General features: G+C 32.1%; 1 protein-coding gene and 1 long non-coding RNA gene across 2 annotated transcripts in view; one reads left to right on the forward strand and one right to left on the reverse strand.

The window, feature by feature from the left end:
• LOC146999035 (uncharacterized) overlaps nt 1–14,415 on the forward strand; it is an 81,009-nt gene extending 66,594 nt beyond the window's left edge. The window contains exons 3-4 of the long non-coding RNA XR_015040056.1: nt 7,782–7,836; nt 14,276–14,415. This is a non-coding gene — a long non-coding RNA (uncharacterized LOC146999035). The remainder of the gene's footprint in view (nt 1–7,781; nt 7,837–14,275) is intronic.
• LOC118197354 (LHFPL tetraspan subfamily member 2 protein-like) overlaps nt 1–22,396 on the reverse strand; it is a 43,507-nt gene extending 21,111 nt beyond the window's left edge. Inside the window, exon 1 of the mRNA XM_035368853.2 lies at nt 18,452–22,396. Coding sequence (XP_035224744.2) covers nt 18,452–18,965 — 514 coding nt within the window. The 5' untranslated portion in view covers nt 18,966–22,396. The remainder of the gene's footprint in view (nt 1–18,451) is intronic.
• Nucleotides 22,397–22,530: the final 134 nt, after the last annotated feature.

The following is a 22,530-nucleotide window of genomic DNA, read 5'->3' on the forward strand; positions in this document are numbered from 1 at the left end:
TGACGCTCACAAACTACGCCGACCCGGCGGTTGAACAAAATAGACAAAATGCAACTAAAAATAAATGACAGGATGAATAAATAACGAAGTCACTGCCTACGAGGCTCTATAATCGTAACTAACTTAACCGCGTTCTAAGATACAGCTGAGATTCAGCAAACTTTCTGATTAAGAATTTGAAAGATTCAACGAACTGCCGAAATAGGCACACCGGCCAAAACGCGCGGTTCTTAAATTTCTACCTAGCAACCTTCACGCTCATGATTCAAGAAGCACACTTACAATCTCGTTTCCCTTCTATTTAACTCAAATTACTTCTGCTAAAATTTGAATACTCTGCGCGTTCTACTAAGATTTACATACTCTGGCATTGGCAATTCTAGGGGAAAATAAAGGCTGGACAGGAAAGATAGCTTAAAATAAATATAAACCCTACAAACTACCAGTGTTCAGCGATTTTACCGCTCGGCTGATGGTGGGCTATTATCAAACCGAATTATAGCTTGCAGAAAACTAAATAACTTATAATGGAGGTAACAATACGAATTATTAATTCGTAACTAAACAATTAAGTAACAATTATTAGAATGAGAGCTTATCGATTTCAATTTTAAAATGTGGCATATAAAACAGTGAAAACATTCCCTTGCTAATATGTACTTAGTCTGAAAGAAAAGAGAAAATACTATCCTTGCAACTAAATTACTTTGAAAACTGAAAAGTGTACCAATATTTTAATTGAAACTAACACTTATCCTTTGTAAAGTATGTCAACGCAGAAAAAATTTCCGGGAAGGAGTTTGCACATCCTCACTCAGAATTGATCTTATCATGTTTCTTATTGCGTAAGTTGCAATTAAGAAACGCTTGCTTTCCCGTAAATAAGATTTGCATTAAAATTTCTGAGCTGGAGAAATTATGCTGGCAGAAGCCGAACCGTGCAGTGTGAAAACTTGAAATATAGCGGTTAGAGAGTTAATAAAATTGTCACACTGTTGCATCTATTATTTACTGTTATCTTGAAAAGAAAACATTCATTACATTTCCAACGAAATCGCCTGCGATAATTTCGTTGATAGCTTTATAGGAAACAGACTTTATGCCTGTGAATTTGGCCTATTTTTACGTTTTATTTGTCGCGGTTTCCTTAAACTTATTATATGTATATATACCCAAACTCAATTTGTTTCGAATTATGAAAATTTCACCATCACGCAACAGAGGAGCGTCTTTTATAAAATTCCTTACGCTTCATTTTACAAAAGCGCGTTCTCCCCGCAAAAATGTTTACTTTATTCTGCCTCCCCCCCCCGGTTGCTGTTGGAAGCCCATCTGTTCACCCTCTTCCTTGCGCGTATTGGCTGTCTCAGGCACCATCGGATTTAACGGCTGAACGAACCATGTTCGTGGCTGTTTTCGATCAGGTTTTGCGAGCATTATTCAAATAAGCCTTCTCTTTGCCGTGACATAAGATGTCTCTCATTAACGGTGAATATTCGTAGAGAGAATGTCAGGAAGTGTAGGCGAAAGACCCGAAAAGAGAAAACTTCTGGCACAGAGATAGATTTTTTTTTTTTTTTTTTTTTTCGCCAAACGAGAAAGCAAAATTGCAGGAGTTCCGCAAACGACTTGTTGGAATAGAAGTTTGTTTTCTAGATTGAAGAATCCTGAAGATGGTTTTGCACGGAAATGAAAGGCATTTGGAAAAATTTTGCAGAAAGGCAAGATTTTGGCAATAAGTATTTATAACGGAACTTCAATGTGACGAAATTGTCGAAAGAATATATTTGAGAAATTGAAATTTAGTGTTAACGAAACATTCTGCAAAATTCACTTGAAAAACGCTTGGGCTACTTGTAAATATCAGCTTAGCGAGTTTAAGTGAAAATTTATTTTATTTGTTCGAAGAGAACTTTTATTTATGTTAAAATATGTATACGAAGTTCTTAGTATACGTTTGGTTTACCTCAAGCGAGGATATCTAGTACAGCTAAGAGCTGTTTTGATGACGTCTTCATTTGCTTTTAAGACTTTTATATTTGTGTGCCGAACACGATTATGCTACTTTAGACAAAAAGAGTGTAAATTGTTGGCTGGAGTTGAAGTCAGAATAGTAACAGTTAGTTTATACATTTTCTGTGCGAAGTATAAAAACTAAGTAATTCTAATCCTTTGAAATATACTACATCGAATAAAGTTTAATGACTTTGATGCATACAGTGTCTCACAAAAGTGATGGGACACTTGTGCTTTACAAAAGAAAACTGTAGTAAAATAAATTTAAAAAAACATGTAAAAATTTTTTGTGGGTGTGTTTCATACTTAAATTTAGTAACAATTATTACATAACATACATTTTCTCAAAATATTAAAATAATAATTTAATAAAAATATAATTGTTTAGAACGGAGCAAAAAATGGCTCCCATAAGTGATGGGACACTTACTTTTCCATCAAATATTTATCCAAAACTTTTACTTTTTAAAAAGTTTTAATATTTTGTTGGATATCCTTTTACTTTTAAAATATAATTCAATCTTCTTGGGATGGATTCGACTAATTTTTTTGTGATTTATGGAGTGATTTTACCCCATTCCTCTTGAAGCACCGATTTTAATTGTTGTTTTGAAGAAATGGTGTGTTTGCGAATTCTTGATTCCAATTCTTGCCAGATATTCTCTATGGGATTTAAGTCTGGAGATTGTGGTGGTGTTTTTATTTTTTCAGGACAGTTATACAGCAGCCAGAGTCTAACGTTCAAAGCAGTGTGCTTGGGGTCATTGTCCTGGTAGAATTTAAAATCGTTATGAAGGTTCAATTTTCACGCTGAAGATTTCAAATTTTGATTTAAAATGTCAATATACTTATACTGTGTAGGGTTTATATTTATTTTAACTAACATTTATTTTAAGTTTAAACTATCTTTCCTGTCAAGCCTTACTTTCCCCTGGAACTGCCAATGCCAGAATATGTAAATTTTAGTAGAACGCGCAAGGATTCAAATTATCAGCGGAAGTATTATGATTTAAATAGAGAGGAAACGAGTTCGGTGTGTGATATTCTTACTTCACAAGCGCGGAGGTAGTTAGCAAGAAATTTAAGAACCCCGCGTTTCGGCCTATGTGCTTGGCGGGAAGTAGTGTTAATCGTTCAAGTGAGCTTCAAGTCTGCTGAAGTAGCAGCGGTATTGTAAAACGCGGTGAGTTAGTTATTTTAGAGAGCCTCGTAGTTAGAGTCTTGTCTTTAGTTTCTTTTCAGGTTATCATTTTTATTTGACCGCCGAGTTGGCGCAGTCTGTGAGCGTCAAGAGCACGCAATTGTAATTTTTACGTTGAATAAAAAGGGACTTAAACCCTTCACAAGACTCTGTATTTTATCCAGTTTTCACAGTCACCTCTTGGTTGCGTGCAAGTTGGAGGCGCGCAACGTTACAACTGATCCATTATACTGTCAATAAAAACAAGATTAACAACTCCAGCGGACGACATACACCCCCATACTATAACTCCTCCTCCATGTTTTACTGTTGGCACCAAGTTCTGTTTGCGAAATTCTTCTCTGGGTTTTCTCCACACCAAGATTCTACCGTCAGAACCAAATATATTAAATTTACTCTCATCAGCAAATAAAACTTCATTCCAGTAATCAGAATTCTTATTTATGTTGGATTTTGCGAAAGCCAGTCTGAGTTTTCTATTCTTTTCACTTACGAAGAATTTTTTCCTGGCTGCTCTACCGTGATATCCAGCAGATCGAATTACTCTTCTAATAGTCTGAGGATTAACAATTACTCCATATAATGCTTGTAAATCAGCAGCAACTTTAGGAGCACTCATTCTTGAATTTTGTTTTTTAATATTTCGAACGATAATTCGCTTTATTCCATTGGATAGCTTTGATGGCCGGCCAGGTCTTCTTTTATCCTGAATCATATGATTCTTTTTATATCGTTTAATGATATTGGAAACTGTCTAATGACTCAAGTTAACTGTTTCAGCAGTTTCTCTAATAGATTTTCCACGTTCAATATGCAAATTAATAACTAATTTTCGAATTTCGGGCAACGTTTCTTTTCGTTTAGGATTCATGGCTGCACAGAGCTAAAAAACACAAAAATTCCAAAACAAACTGGAGCGAAATACTACAGACGATTTTATAAATTATTGCCAATTGCTTTTGAATAAAAATAAAAACCCAAAAAATATTTTTATTGTAGTACGTAGTAGTATCTAATGGTGTCCCATCACTTATGTGAGCCATTTTTGCTCCGTTCTAAACAATTGTATTTTTATTAAATTAATATTTTAATATTATGAGAAAATGTATGTTATGTAATAATCGTTACTAAATTTAAGTATGAAACACACCCACAAAAAATTTCACATGTTCTTTTAATTTATTTTATTACAGTTTCCTTTTGTAAAGCACAAGTGTCCCATCACTTTTGTGAGACACTGTAAATAATATGTGTTAAGAACTAGCGTACTGCACGTAAAAGCAAAGTCTGTTGTTGATAATGTGTACTCCAAATGAAAATTAAAACTAGCAAATTGTAAATGTATTTATTTAAAAGCTACGTTCTTCAGCCAACATTTTAAAAAAAGTCTAGAACATTAGGTACGGATTTTGAAATAGGGTGTCGTTGCGGTCTGGTGTGTTTGTACTTTTAACAATGTAGGAATTCGGTTTGGAAATGCTGTTTTCACCGAACACAACGCTGGAGAATGGAGTGGAAAAGAGCACGAGAGAGAAAGTGTAAAACGTGAAAAGTTATTTTTGTATACTAACATATTGTGTATCTCGAATTTTCTCTAAACGACTACCTTTCTTTCCATATTCCTGGATGGAATTGTGAGACAGTGTTTGCGATGGCTATGAAAATTTTCTTTTAAACTTAAATGCAGTTTTGTAAAACGTAAATTTAGGTGTAAGAATTAATTTTAACTTAAACGAGATTTTGTAAGAATTGGCTCAAGCTTTTAAGTTAAAATTTAAAACCCCTGCATGATCCCCTGCATGATCCCTGCATGACCTTCGTTTTCGATTTTGTAAAATTCTAGTCTGAGAAAATATAAGTGAATTTTATTACTTAACCAAATGTAAGGATTTGAACATTTACCTCTTCTTTCCATTGTACTCGCCAAAACGTGAATTAGTTGTCCGAGTATTTAAGCCTATGATTGAATGTTCTAGAGTTAGAAATTTTGGCAGTCTCGGTTGCGGTTTACGTCCCCTGATCAGCTCTGCGAAAGATTTTCCGACTTCAACCATTTTGTTGATGGTAGTTAAAAGCACCATTGATTATTTGAGACAACTTGTATTTTAAATAATTTTGCGTAGTCTCTGACTTCAGTACTTTAATTTATACTTCCACTTGTGTTATTTTAAACACCCGAAAGTGGAGGAGTTTTGTTTTGCAAGCACTTAAGGAGTTAAGAAATAAGCTACTTTAGCCTTCATAAGACTTTGTAATCCTAATTCATGGCCAGAGCAACAACTCGCTTGTAAGCTTATTAGAGTTTAAAAGGCATCGATTTAAGCTTCTACACAATTAGAGATTCACAATGTAGAGAAAGTTCTTGTTCCTTACCTCTCGTGCCTTTGGGGTGTCATCGGCAACACGTCCGGAGAGCATTCGGAAGGTTCAAGTTCGAAACCCGGCTAGATACTACTGAATTTTTTTTATTTTTCCTGCTTTGAAATAACCTAAAGAGTCTACAAGTTGATAACGAATCAAACAATGACTTACAAATCTGGAAGTGGTAACTGAATATTATTCGAATGTTGCTAAATTTTCCGAAGAGTTTTCCCCGAAGAAAGTTGTTTTAAAATTTAAATAAAAAAGTTGGGTTGCAGCTACTAATGAATTAGTAGCAAATTGCTAATATTATTGCAAAAGGTTTCTGAAATATGTGACACTTTTTTTCCCCTTAACATACTGAGGGATTAATTTAGACTTCAAACAACAAAAATCAGCGTTGTATTTGCAAATTTTCATAGCTGATTACAACGCTGATTTTTGTTGTTTGAATTCTAAATTAATACTTGTTCGCCGTGTTTTAATACTGAGGGATCATATTACGAATTATATTCACTGAGATCACTGACACACGTGTTATCAAACTGCATAATTTGTGCGTTGGAATAAAATTTAATGTTGATAAAACATAGTAAAAATTGAAAAAGATTCCGATTTCTGAAAGACACTTTACATTTAATTTGTAAGCTATCCAACTGACTACTGTTTCTGAATATTTATAACATTTTTGTAATAGTTAAAATAATTATTCTAATGCCGTTATTTTGCATATTTCTGTATAAAATCATTTGGTTTCTTTTACAATTGCACAGAGCAAGTTCCCGCTAAGAATTTCAAAAATACTAAAAACACCTTCTTGAATCCCAACAAAGAGCCTATCTTTGCATTATTCAAAGGCCTCGTCTGTAAACATGCAACCTTTCACTGGCATTGCAAGACCCCTGGAAATGATGCATTATTCAAGCTGTTTTCGTAACGCTACTCTAGAGGGCGCTGCTTTCGACGTCGGGTATTCGGTGTTGCCGTTGCTCTATAAAATATCGCTTCTGATAGATGATCGACGATAACGAGTTGTATAAAATATTGTCGGGGAGAGGGGGTGAAGACAGTGTAAAGGGTGGATTTTGATTTCTTTTCCAACGACATTTTGGATGTTATGCATGTTTTCCATAGGACTAGTGTAAATCACGATTGAAACAAAATTGTAAATATAACGGAAAAGCGTCACGGAAGCGGTGTAATGAATCAACAAAGTTTTAGAACTCTTCAAAAACCGACATTTTAATAAACAACTCTCTTACGTTTTAACTTTCCATACACTAACTGCATTGCTCTCTATTGTTTTTAATTCAGTAAAGTAAACGAATATTTTACTTAATGGAATTCGTTTTATACTGAGACCAAGTAAAAGCATATTTATTTAGACTCTCGATTTTTAACTATTTATGGAGCCTGACATTAGGTCGATAAATCGGGAAGATATACAAGAAATTGATTTTTTTTTTTTTTTTACTTATTACGTGCTTTTCCCTTAGGCACTACACGGAAAGGGAGGGATACCCCATGGAGATTTTTTTAAGTGGACTCGAATCTCGGAACGAACTACCAGTGTTCATCGGCTTTTACCGCTCAGCCGCTGATGGACAAGAAATAGATTTACAGATTAAAAATAACGCCAAAAAATAAATTAAATTTTTTTAGACTTTTGTTATAAGGTATTTCTCCCACTTTTCTAGCATCCTTCGTGGGGTAGTGGTTCTGCACGCTGGGCCAGTATTCCAGAGGTCCGTGGTTCGATTCCTGGCGAAGGCGGTTGCTAATTTTTCATCTTGCCTGCTTCAAAATTAACCTGATGACTCTACAAGTGGCGTCCGAACTAAAAGGGTTGTGGATGATGATTCTCCGCACCCAGGATTTGGCGACTATGTCCCCTAAAACACTAGTCGCCCTTTAAAAAGGGGAGTATATAAAGTATTTCTCCCACTTTCCTAGCGTCCTTCGTGGTGTAGTGGTTTTGCACGCTGGGCCGGTATTCCAGAGGTCCCTGGTTTGATTCCCGGCGAAGACGTTTGCTTATTTTTCATCTTTTCTGCCTCTAAAAATCCTAATGACTCTACAATGTAAATATTCGTTAAATATCCACATATTTATTTTAAACGAATACCTCGATAAGATGTTGCTGCTTTTGTCCTGCGAATTTTCTTTTACGACATAATACCAATTTCTGCCGTCATATTTGCAGGAAACATTTGTGGCAGCTCTTCAGAAGGAAGCCAACCAGTGAAAAAATTTGGGAGGTAAGATTTCAAAACATTAATTCCTTTCATTATTAAGCAAGTGCAAAAATTTTCGCGTGACATTATGACTGAAGTATTTTGCTTAATGGATATTAGAAATATCGTGACATTAAATTATAACTGAAGTATTTTGCTTAATTGATATTAGAAAAAACGAGAAGAATATGTATTTGCAGAAGACGCAGTCAGCTGATCAATGTTTACGTTTATAGAGTATTAAGTATCGCCATAATAAAATTTGAAATTAAATTGATGAAGATATCCATATTTGCTTCAGATATCTTCACCTGTAAAAATTATTACTGTTGATGTTGTAAAAAAAAGTTCGAAATTTTTGGTTAAGTTTTCTGCTGTTTTGGCATGCTTTTTCATAAACTTATTCATAGCTAACATACAAAAACACTAATTCAGTATGTAAGGTGTATTTCAGTTTTACAGCAGTTATTTTAATTTTGAAACCCTTTCCTTTCAATTCTTTTTTCCCACTTACAACGCTCTGCCAGAATGAGTTTTTAGAATCGCGTTGAATGCAAATGAGTTAGAAGAAGTATTTTAAAGAAGTTCAACTTACTTCAAGAGAGTGCTTAGGAGTCCTTAGTGGCGCTTGTTTGTTTCCCAACTACTTCATTCTTGAATCTATTACGCTCGTCCGTATTGTAAATGCTTGTTGAGAGTCGCCGGCTAGGTTAAATTAAGGGCCAACTACGCTAGGTATTTGTGTTTAGCTTCGGCTAAGTCTGTTTGGTATCAGTATCAGAAGTGGGCACAGTCCGACCCACCTAAGCAAATAAGTTGGTCTCATGGTCATAACAGGCCACGCCCATTTCAACAAAGGAAAATAATTGAAACATAAAATAACTAAATGAAAATAATCATGTGTTATTAATAGTTAAAAACATAAAAGTGAAGGAAAAGAGCAAATACAAACATTTAGACAAAAACAGACACCAAAGACAAAAAAAAAAAAAAAAAAAGTCCCGCGAGCAACACAAACAATGGTAACAAAAAATTAGTAAAATAGACCAAATAGTGATGGCAATAAAAAGCAAAAATTATCCACTATATCCAAAGTCTATTTGGTTCACCAAATCCTATATCCAAAGTCCTGATTATTTTCTTATTGTGATTTAAAAGCACGAGTGGAGGCTTTTCTGTAAGCCCGAGAAGGAGGCCATCTGTTATTATTTCTTTGAGTGAATAAAGGGGTATTTTAACCCTTCATATATCTTTTTAGTAATTATTGGAACTCGGTGATAATTCGCTACTTAGTTCGCTAGGTTCCTTGACGCTATATCTTAAGTATCGACGAACAGTATAAGTGTCTGAAAATATTGAAAAATAGTAAAATGTTTAACTTAGCTATTCTTTGTGTTGAAGTTGAATATAGTAACTATTTGTAAAGCAATTTAAAATGGAAGCCGAGATTTTTGTTGAAGAAAATAGGTAATACGCTATACTTATATATTTTAAACTGTGAATTTTAAGATTTCAAGAAGCTTGGAAAATAGAAGTCTTGTTATTGAAGATTTAAATCTTAGAAGGTATTATAAGCTCTATTATTTGCATTCTACGCACACTTTTGGTTTTAGTTTTTTAAGGTATTACTATAAGATGAATAAGCTTTAAGGTACGAGTTGTCTACTTTCGTTATTATTAGTCCAAAAGATTTGAGTCCCGAAGAACTATTACTTTCGTTTTGGCATTTTGCGTTAGATTCCTATAAATGTCGGTTCACTTTTCAAACTGTTGCCACAAAATGTTAGACTCCTGCATTATATTTGAAGAAATTAAATAATGAAAAATCTGTATAAATGTATGTATATTTCTCGCATTGTGATAAAACAAAGGTACCTAGAGCCATCCAATTTTTGGCCGATGGCAACACTCTAGGGAGGGGGAGGAACCTTTTTTATCTCTAGCACGTCGAACTGTGTATGGGAAATTCTAAAGATATGCTCGTTTTAAAATTATTTGACAACATTGCTATTGAACTAAATTTTATGTTTTAAAAGCAAAGAACATGATATTTAATAAATAAAGGTAACACACAAAACTTTAAAAAACGCCCCTTTGAACTTAATTTAAAATCTCAAACATTTCAGATTTTTTTTATTGTTATTTTAGTTATTATATCTATTATTTATTATTTATATTATTTAATTACTATTACATTAGTTATTACTTATTATTCAAATCGTTTTAGAATCAGATATTTACTAGTATGATAGAAGGTTGTGTTTAATACTATGTGATATTGATATTTTAGCAGTTCATTTTGGAAATAAATAATTCGATAATGAAATTCTGAAAACTAATATTTAAACTTATATGTTCTTTGCATCTGTTTAATTAAAAATTGTTTCAGATATTAAACTGGAATCTAAATTAAAAATAAATTGCATTTTTAAAACTGTTACGATTTTTAACATTTATGATTAAAAGTTTTAATTTTTTTCAAATTTTAGAGTTAAAAATATTCATTAAAGTACCAATTTATAACTCGAAAACTTCACATTGCTTTTTTCCATATCTGTAGTTACACCAACCCCCTGACTAAGATTTCGGAAAAGATGTAATTATCTGTTTCTTCTATAGAATTGTTTTTTACTTCCTTGTACGAAGTAAAAAGGAAGTATTGTAATCGCGAAAAGTTTCAGGCAGCATATTTCAATGAAAATATCCATTTTGATCGCTATCGAATGCAATTTAACGATGTTATTGCGTGATATCTGTACGCAATGACAGAATAAAAGACTCGTTCAGAACGTTGAAATTTTGTATATAGGACTGCTATAACATGTAGATGTGCACCTCGTATTTTGGCTGCAATCAGCCGCACCAAACGTATGTAAATATATTTATATATATATCCACTCTGTTACCCGGTTCAATGATCTCAGTTTCTTTATTCTTATATGTTTGTAAATTGTATATTTTTTGCTTTAAAAATGATTGAATTATGTTGTTTTTATCTTCCGGTTAAGGATTTTATGCCTTTAGTAAATCTGTGTGCAATATTTTTAGAATTATCAGCAATTTTAAAGTTGTTTAATTGCCGCTAAGCCTGTTTTTAATGGTGGCCATTGATGTTTACATTTGAAACCGGAGACTAGTGGATTTGTTGCCAATCTAGAGAAACTTAGCTTCGCAACAACAAAGATAACGCCTTCATTTATTATTGCCAATTAAATCATGCTTAATGTCCAGAGTGTCGCTATGGTAAACAAAGTGAATTTTAAAGAATACATTTATTCTATTGTGATTTATTCTATTGTCGGCGAAGTAGATTTAATTCAATCCAATAAGTTTAAATGAAATGCAAGTAAAAATGCGTGTAATTTAATATTTCGTACAAGGAAATCATGTGGTGTACACATCAGATTTTTCTTTTTGGTATACCCTGCTTTTACGCACTTTCATGTTACTCTCAGTGTGCTTCTCAATGTTATTTATAATGCTATGTTCCGGGTTGAATATGGGATGGATTAAAATGTCTTATTTTATTTATAGTTCGCCGCTAGTTGTAGCAGCTATCAGGGAAGAAAAGGTTTAAAACTGCCTTTTACTTTGCATTTGTTCATTTTATACAAACATACAGATATATATCGAAAAATTATATAAATACCACTTACAAAACAGGATCTTTCAGAATTTGTGCTAAGATGACATAAAATAATTGTTTACTTAATTTAATTTAATACTTTATGGACAAAGAATGATCTAGAAAGTGGAAATATTCCCATTTTAAAAATTAATTAAGTAAAATTAGTAGAAACTATTAAATTAACTTAGTCGGAAAAGTAGTTTGTAAAATGTAAAAATACAAAATAATAAATATAGTATAGAAAAAGCGGTATTATTCCTGTGGGACTCAAAACTTTATCAAGAGGAGAAAGAGTCCATCAACGATATCGCTTCTTTTTCTAGCAAAACTAATTATTTTTCTGTTCATTTCAAACTATCTGAGACACTGAGATTAATTGATTTAAATTATTTGTACCTCTGGAAATCATAAACGCCTCTCCTACAGAATAATTTTGCAAAAATAATTCTTATTATTCAAAACTAAATAAAACTAATACACAAATTATTCCAAAAAAAAAAAAAAATGACAAAAGAGCCTATGGAAATTCTGAGAATGAAAATTTGTAAACAAGTTAAAAAATTTTTCCATGTAGTGCAGTTTGGAATTCATTCAGTTAAACTTGTATTTAACTGATAGATTCGCATTTAAACAGAAAATGAATAAATGAAAGAAGCCAATTAGAATGGTACTTACTACGTTGGAAAATCTTAGAAACATTGTAGTTGCACACTATAGATTACAACAAATGGGGAGTCGCAGGAATTTACAAATGGGTTACTATTGGCAACATTTAATTTCACCAACTAATACTGGAGAGAAAGATAACTGACATCTTAAAGAAAATCTGTTTTATTAAATGGAAAAACCAATTAAAATTAAATATTAAATTCTGTCAAAAACAAAAACAAAACAAACAAAAATAAAATGAAATTAAAAAAATTTAAAATAAAAAATAAATTTAAAAAATCTGAAAGTTTTCAGATTTATATTACGCCCAAAGGAGCTTCTTTTTAAATGTTTTGTGTGTTACCCCTATTTATTAAATATCATGTTCTTCGCACCTAAACCATAAAATATAATTCAACGGCAATATCACAAAACAATTTAAAAAGAACATACTTTTAAAATTTCCGATACACAGTCTCTCGCGCTAGAGATAAAAGTGTTTTTTTTTTTTTCGTACAGTTTGCCATTGCTCGTGTTGGAATCTTTGAGTTTCTTAATCAAAAATTCTTTAATGGTTTACAAAATATGAAATAGATAATAAAACAAATTCCAAATTTGTGTTTCCAGATGCCCATATTCGGGTGGAGACGTACGTTATTCAAGATTGGATGGCTCTAGGTACAGTTATTTTATTACAAAGCGAGAAACATACATATATTCATGCAGATTCTTCATTATTTAATTTCTTTAAATATAACGCAAGTGACAATATTTACTGGCAATAATTTGAAAAGTGAAACAGACATTTTAAGTTTTCAACGCAAAATGTCGAAACGAAATTAATAGCCCTATGCGCCCTTTGGTCTAAAAAAATAACAATAAAAAAAAAATCTGAAATGTTTCAGATTTTAAATTACGTCCAAAGGGTCGTTTTTTAACATTTTGTGTGTTACCTTTCTTTATTAAATATCATGTTCCTCGCACTTAAACCATAAGATCCAGTGCAACAGCAATATCGCAAAATAGTTTTAAAACGAGCATATCTTTAGAATTTCCGATACAGAGACTCACGCGCTGGAGATAAAAATGTTTTTTCTGCACAACGTTGCCATTGCTCGCTTTGAAATCCTTGAGTTTGTTAATCAAAAATTCGTCAAAGTTTTAAAAAATAGGAAATCGATCATAAAACAAATTTCAAATTTGTCTTCCACATGCTCATATTCGTTGGAGGATTACGTTATTCAAAATTCGATGACTCTATGTACCGTTGTTTTATCACAATACGAGAAATATACATACATTTATGCAGATTTTTCATTATTTAATTTCTTCAAATATAATGCAGGACTCTAACATTGGGTGGCAACAGTTTGAAAAGTGAAACGGATATTTATAGTGAACCAACGCAATTTCGCAAAAGAAAAACAAGAGTCCTTCAGGGACAAAGCCCCTTTGGACTCAAAAGGGGAGGGAAGAAAAGGGACGGAACAATCTCCACGCTTATCCGCTTAAAAAAGCGACTTTTTTAGAAATTTTAAACGGCCAATTTACTTGTAAATTTTAAATGATCAGTTTTCGACTTTAAAACCTTCATAGATCATAGACTATTCCAGCTTTCATGAGCTGTGTTTTAATAAATGCCAATGGAACTTGATTAAGTTTCAAAGCCTGTGAAAGTAAAGGAATTTCTCTTCGATGCTGCTCGACTTCTGTACAAGTATTAATACGAAACAATCGATTATAAATGATATTTCCTATTACATTTTTGGAGATGTTAATGTTCCAATTAATAAGTTTAACAAAAGAAAAGTTGAAATCTTTTGTTATGACGCCTCACTTGCTGGTGATGACCTTTGATTTGTTTTGATCTTTGCTTATGAAATTTTTACCACATTATGAAACTCATTCCTAAATCTAGCAGGAGGAATATAGGCGAGCGTGTGAGAAGCAATTCATAGTATGTATAAATTTTGCAGTTTTTCCGTAAATTTGTCTAGTTTAGCTAATTTTGGCTCTTTGACTGACAAATTGTCAGTTTAAAATTCCTGAAAAAGTCGTTTTTGTAAGAATAAAGAATAACAATAAAGACTGTTGCTCTTTTTTAACAAGGTTTTCCTTTTTCTTTGCTTTTTCTAGAATTTAGTTTTAGTTCCTTTTATCTATTTGATAATACAGTCTTTCTTTCAGCTACTTTTTCTGCTGATATTATTTGCCGAGATTAAAAATCGCCAATAGTAACCCGCAACTGTATTCCTACGACTATTCTTTTATTGCAACTTGCAACGTGTAAAGATCATTTTTCGAAGATTTTCAGCATAATAGGTACAACTCCAGTAAGTTGCTTTCATTTATTATTTTTGTATGTAGCTGCGAATCTACCAGTTAAATATAAGTGTAATTGAAGGAATTCCATATTGTATTATATCACAAAATTTTTTTACTTGTTTACACGTTTTCGTTTATAGAGTTTCGGTACACACTTTTTACATTTTGGTATAATTTATGCATTACTTTTATTTCTTTTTGAATAATAAGAAACTTGGCAAAATTGTTATGTAGGGAAGACGTATTTAATTTCCAGTGGTAAAATTAATTTCATTTGAATAGAAAAATAACTAGTTTTGCTAGAAAAAGGAGCTATATCGTTGATGAACTCTTTCTCCTCTTGAGAAAGTTTTGAGTCTGATATGGATAATGCAACTTTTTCCTTACTGTATTTATTATTGTACAGTTTTGGCTTTTACAAACTACTTTTCCAACTGAGCCCAAGTTAACTTCCAACTGAGCCCAAGCTAACTAACCCCAATAAACTTTTAAAATTTTTTAATTAATTTTAAAATTTGATTCTATTTCTCCTTTTTAGATCAACCTTTGCCTGTTTAGTTTTAATTTAAATATGTAAATAATAATTATATCTATTATTTAAGAAAATATTATACACATTGTAAATGACCTAAACAAAGCGTTTAATTCGAATACCGCAAAAATTCACAAAGCCCGTTAATTTTAAATTCTGGCATCACATTCAGGGGTCGTATGCACTGAAGAACGAAATGTTTGACGTCTATTTAGAATTTTTTCCAACTGGAAGACAAAGAATCAGGAATATGCTCCTCGGGTTTCGAACTTCGGACCTTCTGACTGGTAACCGAGCCCACCAGCGGTCGAGCGTTAAAGTCGCTGAACACTGGTAGTTCGGTCCGAGGTTCGAATCCCGCGAAAGGGCTGGCTACATGGGCGCTTTCGTGGTTTTCCCTATGTGTAACGTGTATACGAGCCAGTTTCTCTTAGAAAGTCTTCCACGAAGGCATCCCTTCTCTTAGGCAGATAGCCCTCGAGGCTTTGATCACACACACACACACTGACTGGTAACCGTGCTTTCTTAATACACCACGATATGCATATGATAAGGAGAAAATAAATTCCTGTTTGCATTTGCACTTAAACTAAAATATCAATTTAGAAAAATATTTCTGTTTTTAATAGATTATATTAAAGCATTTATTTATATTAAAGCATATTGTTAAGCATTTATTTCTATGCATATTATTATTAGAAGTATTAACCAATGTAATTTTGTTTCAAAGAATACATCTCATACAAAAAATCGTACAGAATTCATTCGTGTTTAAAAACAAACCTTAGTCATATAAGTAACTAATTAACTTGTGATATTATTTGCTTAAATTAAAAATAAAAATACTTGCAATTCAAGACACCTTTTGTATGGTTGTTATTTTAAGCCTCTAAATTAACAAAACTTCGTAAGAATATTAATAACGTATTTGCAATATTTGAAATCATATAAATAATTTATATGTGTATTCTCTCGGAATATCAATTGCAATAAAATTATAAGTTAAAGAATGTTAAATACTAAAAATTGTAAATGAATATCACTGATGGGATTTCAGGAACAAAGAACCAACCTTGAATAATTCTGATACGTTTATTAATCGAACCTTGAAGGAAAGTTGAAAATGACATCAAAAATAGCAAATTTTGAACTGAAATTCCGCTTTCGAATTTTTAGCAAGATAATAAAAAATCGTGTTTCATTTTTTTTAATAATGAGTAGGAAAGGTCTCCTAAATATAAATATAAAGACCAGGAGACCATATAAAATGTTACATTTTGTATTTTATACAAAATCAATTTTAAAACAAAATTTTTATGAGTGAATATATGCGTCATTAAAAAACTTCTCTGTTATTGGGATATGTCTAAACTCTCTAAATTCTATGACTTTATATGTCTAAACTTTTATGTTTATACATTTAAACTCTATTTTGATTTGAGTATTTCCCCTTTTCATTCTAAAAATTGTATCTGCTTATACAAAAACTCTCTAAACTCCGTCATTTCTGAATTCTCATATTCTCTAAATTGAGTCTCTCGGACAAACCATCTGTGTCATATGATTCTTATATAAAGTTTATGACACGGAAGCTGAAATTCAAGCAGCCAGTCAGAACGAAGTAAAAATCAGCGTTTGCCAAAATTTCCATCTTGAACATTCGCGTTCTATTTTTATTGCTAGCTAGACAGTAGCTCCTTTTTTAAAAAATGCAAAAAAGCGCCTGTCCAAACAGTTGTTGTTTGTGCCACTTTACTATGTGTATCGGCTACAAATATTTGTCAGCGAGAATCAAGTGATATTAAAATATGTCATTACGAGTACAATGGTCGGCCTTGACGAGTTTTATGTCTCGGTTTCATGCCGTAAGCTGTGTGACTCCGTAAAATCATATTCTCCGTTGTGCTGTAAACTTTTAAATGAATTCATCGTTAGTAGCTTCATTATTTGGTATTCAGGCTATTCAGGAAAGGAAATACTACAAAAATGTCCTTAAAATGTTATGCGAGTATAAGCTCATAATATCATGCATTCTTATTTAAAATGAAGGTGCTACTTTGGTAGACGGTTGCACGGGTTTTGGCGATTTTTGGCGATTTTTCTTTTGGCGAGTAATACAACTTATGGTAAACCCATTGCTGGATAAGTTATTTATGGTAACCGATACTTTGTTGTCATTTTATTAAAAAAATAATGCGTTTTATTATGCATAACTTCCGTGTTTTAAATATTATTTATGGCTTCTAAATATTAAAAATCAATTTAATTTTACATTTTTATTTGAAATAAAAATTTTGTTGTTTATAATATTTTATATAATTTTATGCTGTTGATGATGTAATCAATGACGTCATCTTACTTAAAAAGTAATTGGTTTTATTAATATCTATAAATTTAATCTAATGTTTTAAACATTATTTGTGGCTGTTAAATATTAAAATACAATTTATTTTTGCATTTGTTTTAAAAATGATTTTATTATGAATGTTTATTTAAATAATTTTAATTCTATGCGTGATGTAATCAGCTCCCTGATTGGTTACTGAATATTTGTGCATTACCGCGCCATTTTAAAATTTTATTATTCATCTCTTCGAATTCGTCAGATTTCAAATGGAATGGATATCTTCGTTTCGAGGATTAATGTTGTTATTGGTAATTACCAAGAATTATTGGTATTGGAATAAAAAAATTGCTCTTTGAGACCTTATTTTGGCCAAGCTGTCTTTCCTAATCAAAGATTTATTTATAAATTGTTAATAGCGTCAGAGGAAATTTATTTTAAATTTTTGGAGGAAATGACTACTTCTTCAATGAAGTGCGAGATATGTGGATAACAGATGAAGATGGTTAAAAGAGCCGATTCAATTATTATTTCGATTTTTTTTTGTGGTACTTACCAATAAACAAGAGGTTAAATTACTCAAAAAAATGTAAGTACATATTTTTCTATTACTTTAAAATTGTATACTATTTTTTTGTTAAAAAAATTAATAGACTATTTTCAAAAATTGCTGAGATAATTATTGTCACATATGTTTTAATGTTAATTATATTTTATATAACGTATTTTAAAGTATTTGAATTTAATAATATTCTAATTCTTTTAAATGTTGGTAGGATGGTTTTTAATTCGATATTCAATTTCAGTAATATTTTAATCTAATTAAACGTTGGCACAATGTTTTTATAGCGGTGTTTTTATTCTCTTTTTTGCTATATGAAAGTAATAATAGCCTTACTTTAGTATTTTATACTCATAGTAAATGTATTTATTTACACTTGGCTGCCGTCTTAAAAAACGACATTTTCGACAAAAAATTAATCCATTACTTTTAACGATATTTATTTTTTTTTAAGTTTCGAATACTTTACTATGCGTAAAAACAGCGTTTTTCAAGATGGCTGACGATTGTAAAAATCGAGCCAACAATTGCGCCAACGTAAATCGCCAAAAATCCGTGCAACCAAAGTAGCACCAAAATGAATACACTAAAAGCACTCACCTGCTATCATGTGAGCGTAGGAAACAAGATGGACCCCTAGTCTTCGCAGTGGACCTTTTTGGAACAGGCTGAGGACGAGGATGACAGCAGCACATCCTTGAAGAACGCACCCTGTTCCGTACAAGAGACAAGTGCCTTGCCAAGCCAGGGATGGGAACCTCGTGACAGCAAAGTGATGACAATGGAAGACCGTCTGTCTAAAATCTCTGTAGCATACGTTGAACATCCCCAGCGTGTAGATGAGAGCTGTTCTGTCGTACCTGAGGATGGTCAGCTCGCTGCCGGAAAGGGTGGTGTTCTCTCGGACGAACCATTCGGTTTCGACGAAGCCGATTGTGCACGTGAAGGCCACAAGTGTGGACAACAGTATCCACAAAGCGGTTACTGTCCAAGAGACCTTGAAAGAGAATTCATTCGCAGCCAGGACTTTGTGGTCGATGAAGTGTTTGGTGAGAGAGCACCGCAAGGAACGGAGCATGACGTAATTTTCTGAAGATATCACGGAGGGCTCCATTGAAAGATAGTTCGCATTTCTTTTGGTAGTCGTTCTCAGGAACAGCTGTCTCTGGAATCTGATTTTAGAACTAGTAGTTTAAAGATTTTAATGGTGAAGTCATATTTTCTTATTGCCGTTTTAAAATACCACAGATTTTAACTAGTACGTGGCTTTTGACATATATAATGTACTCTTCACGTGGAAATTTTATAAAAGTGCTACCATGAAACATTTAAACACGTGATAACAGCTGTCTTTATTATGTTGTATATCTGACACTTTGAAGTCAAAAGGTTTGTCACTGTCGTTTATGAGAATACTGATATTAAATGTAAAAGTAATAAACCTTTTCTCCTTAGTTTACTTTTCCCTTAGTACTAGTTTAAATACAAAATAGACTTTCTTATTGATTGCATTTTAACGCTTAAAATTAAGCATGAAGAATTTCAAAAATTATAAATACGCTTATTATTTTTCATATAATCGCAGAAATTATCACCAGCACATTGCTTAATAATCATACACTGTCCTCGCTGGTTATATACTGCTAATTAGAATCAAGTACAAAACACATCATAGTTTATCATAGGTATACTGTTCTTAGAGCTCCTACAAAGATTTTAAAGTGTGAAAATTTGCCCGGACTGTCGTTAGCATACTATTTCCTGTTTGAATATATAATAAATACACTGTTTCTCATGTTAAAGTATAAAAAACATACAAGTTCTCATAGTACTTCTTGAGTTAATATAGAAACCACTATTCTTATAGATCTTTCGTTATACTGTTAACATCAAGTATGAAAAATCCTGAAGGTGTTCAGCAATAAACTTTTGTTTTTAATTTCAGTACACAGTATACTGTTTGTCTAGGCTTCCATAAAATATTAAGATCAGATATGAAACACCGATGGAAACGGCGTACTTACCTGAGTCGTATTTTTAAGCTTCAGAGTTAAATCCTAAAAACAGGCATTACACAATAATTTTCGATTTAATTTATGATGTTCATTTCTCCGATGGTGTTCCATATTCATGAAGACGTTCACGTGAGGTAAGAAACACTGATGCAAGTTTTGTTTTTTACTTCAAAATTGCTGCAAAGTAAATCATTTAGTTACACATACATACATATATCTAAAAAGCGAAATCTTCCTTTAAAAAGAGTTATAGTTGATATTTTTGTCACGAGAAACAAATTAAATCGTCCAATTTGATGACTGTCATTCTTATAAAATAACTGATAGAGGTACTTGCTCCTTTTGTCACCAACACTTAAATTTTATGGCAACTCGTAAGGTCTGTTACATCCATCACACGTTTCCCCGCTTCATCTAAAGCTTCACGAACATTTAGATATTACGATTGAATACTAAATAATTAAAATTTCTTGCTTTGCTCTAACTTCAACGACGTTAAGAAGCGTCATTGCAATTATGTAACATTTTATGTAACAGAAAAGACTTTTTCACGTTTTCTAGGCTACAGAACAAAGCGACGCAGCATTTCTTTTCGACATCGTTAACGAGCAGTTGGATACGAATTCCAACAAGATCTCTAATCCTACTAATTTCGCATAATTATGTTCTAGAGTAAGAATGGATTTGCGCACTCGGCGAGTCGCCGGTAATGGCTAGTTACTTTATCCTGCGTTAATGAGCAATTATTGCACCTTAGAAATAACCAAAGGTCAAAATAAAGATGCAGTTGTTGGAGATATGTTGCGGATATGTAAGACTAAGGGGAATTTTGAAACAGCTCACTTTGCAGTTGGCGCAATAACACTAAATGAATCCCAATTAAATGTAGCTAGACTAGAATGTCTTTATTAAATTATTACAGATGAAGTTACTGTAAAAATGTATTTTTATAGTATAGTTAGAATTTAAAAAGAAAGAATAAGAATTGATTCTTTAAGCTTAAATTTCATTTCCAAGAATATTTAGAACAATTTAATTCTGATTAGTTATCCTTCCCTATTATTAATTCAACGGGAATTAATTTTATGTTATTAAATCGAAAAATTGAGCAGCATTAATTTGCCTTAATTCTTTAAAATAAAAACGTACTCTATAGCAATTTTTTTAAAGTTTTGCCAATAACTTTTATGCTAATATTTTGTAACATGCTCTAAAAGCAACATCACCAACGGAAGAGCACTTTCATAAGTTTATAATAAGAAATGAATGCATTTATAACAAATATTTATGCATTTTAATCCCTTTTAAAGAGTTAAGTAAAATACGCATTTTAAAATTTCTGAATAATTAGTAGATTTCATACAAAACTCTATAAGAAAGGCTTTTAAATAATAAGTAAGTTTCGTTTATATGATACCTGTAAAATTAAATTGCTAAATGATTAATAAATTTGATACGACGTCTTTTAAAATAATGGGGTCAAATCTGCAAAATATCATGCATGGTATAATTTTGAATTCCATCAATAAAAACTGTTTCGCTGACTGACATTTAAACTTCTTTCATGCTTAAATGTTTTATAAGTTTACAATTCAACAATGTCCATAGGAATTTGGAAAATTCTGTGAAGAAAATTAAAGCAAATTGGAAATATTTCTCACTGAAAAATTATTTTACGGGAGCATGCCAATTATTGATTGTGATATTATTTTAAGCCCATCAAACCTTAAATTTATCAGTTTTTAAGAACTTTTGTATACTAACGATTCCGAAATGTGCATATGAAACTCTGCCGAGTCTCCAAAAATATAAAACGCGTATCTCAAACTTTGCTTTTTTTTTTCAGGATACACTTTATGATGAAATTTCGTACCTCTCAGGCAATTTTAATTTTATACATTTACAATTCGTTAGCGTTCGTCGAAACATTATATCAATCTACGAAGCAGTCAAGTACAAAGAACATTTTTGGAATATTTAAGGTTAAAACGGGCTCAAAATTGAGAAAAATGTATCAAATCTAATAAATATTTCTATTTAGATTGAAAACTATGGGTGGGATTGAAAGATAATGTTTCACCTCAGAATAATGTAAACTACATCGGTAATATGAATGTCCTAAAATGCAAAGACGAAAAAACATTAAAACGTTTTCATCGATAAACAAATTCTAATACAATTCATACCTGTTAATCTTTAACGAAATTTTATCCTAACTTACATCTCTCTAAAACGTTTTGCAATTTTGATTCATCAAATATGCACAAATTTCACTTTCTAAATTCCCAAAATGAAACACTACCAACTTCTCTCGTAAATAGGTAATCAGGTACGTAACTCTATCATCACCTTTGTGAGTTTCAGAAAAAATGTACTTCCTAATGGCGAGAATTTCTTCGCTTAAATAGGTATATTTCTTTAGAATTTCCAGTATTTCGAAGCGCAAGTGGTATTCAAAAACGATTCACGTGAAGATCGGGTTTTCAGCTGCCCGTTGCCATCGCGTTATACTCCCAATCGCTCTTACGAACCTCATTGAGAGAAGTTTTTCCCGACGATGCTTCATATTATCACTGATGTAGATTTGGCTGTGTTGGCGACAAAGCTGAGCTCACCAATTCAGCCAACATCCATTTTCTTGACCGCATTTCTCATAGGGAATGG

This window comes from Stegodyphus dumicola, chromosome 1 (assembly GCF_044657685.1).
Source record: "Stegodyphus dumicola isolate Sdum_Otavi_A_Nest chromosome 1, ASM4465768v1".
Classification (NCBI taxonomy): Eukaryota; Metazoa; Arthropoda; class Arachnida; order Araneae; family Eresidae; genus Stegodyphus; species Stegodyphus dumicola.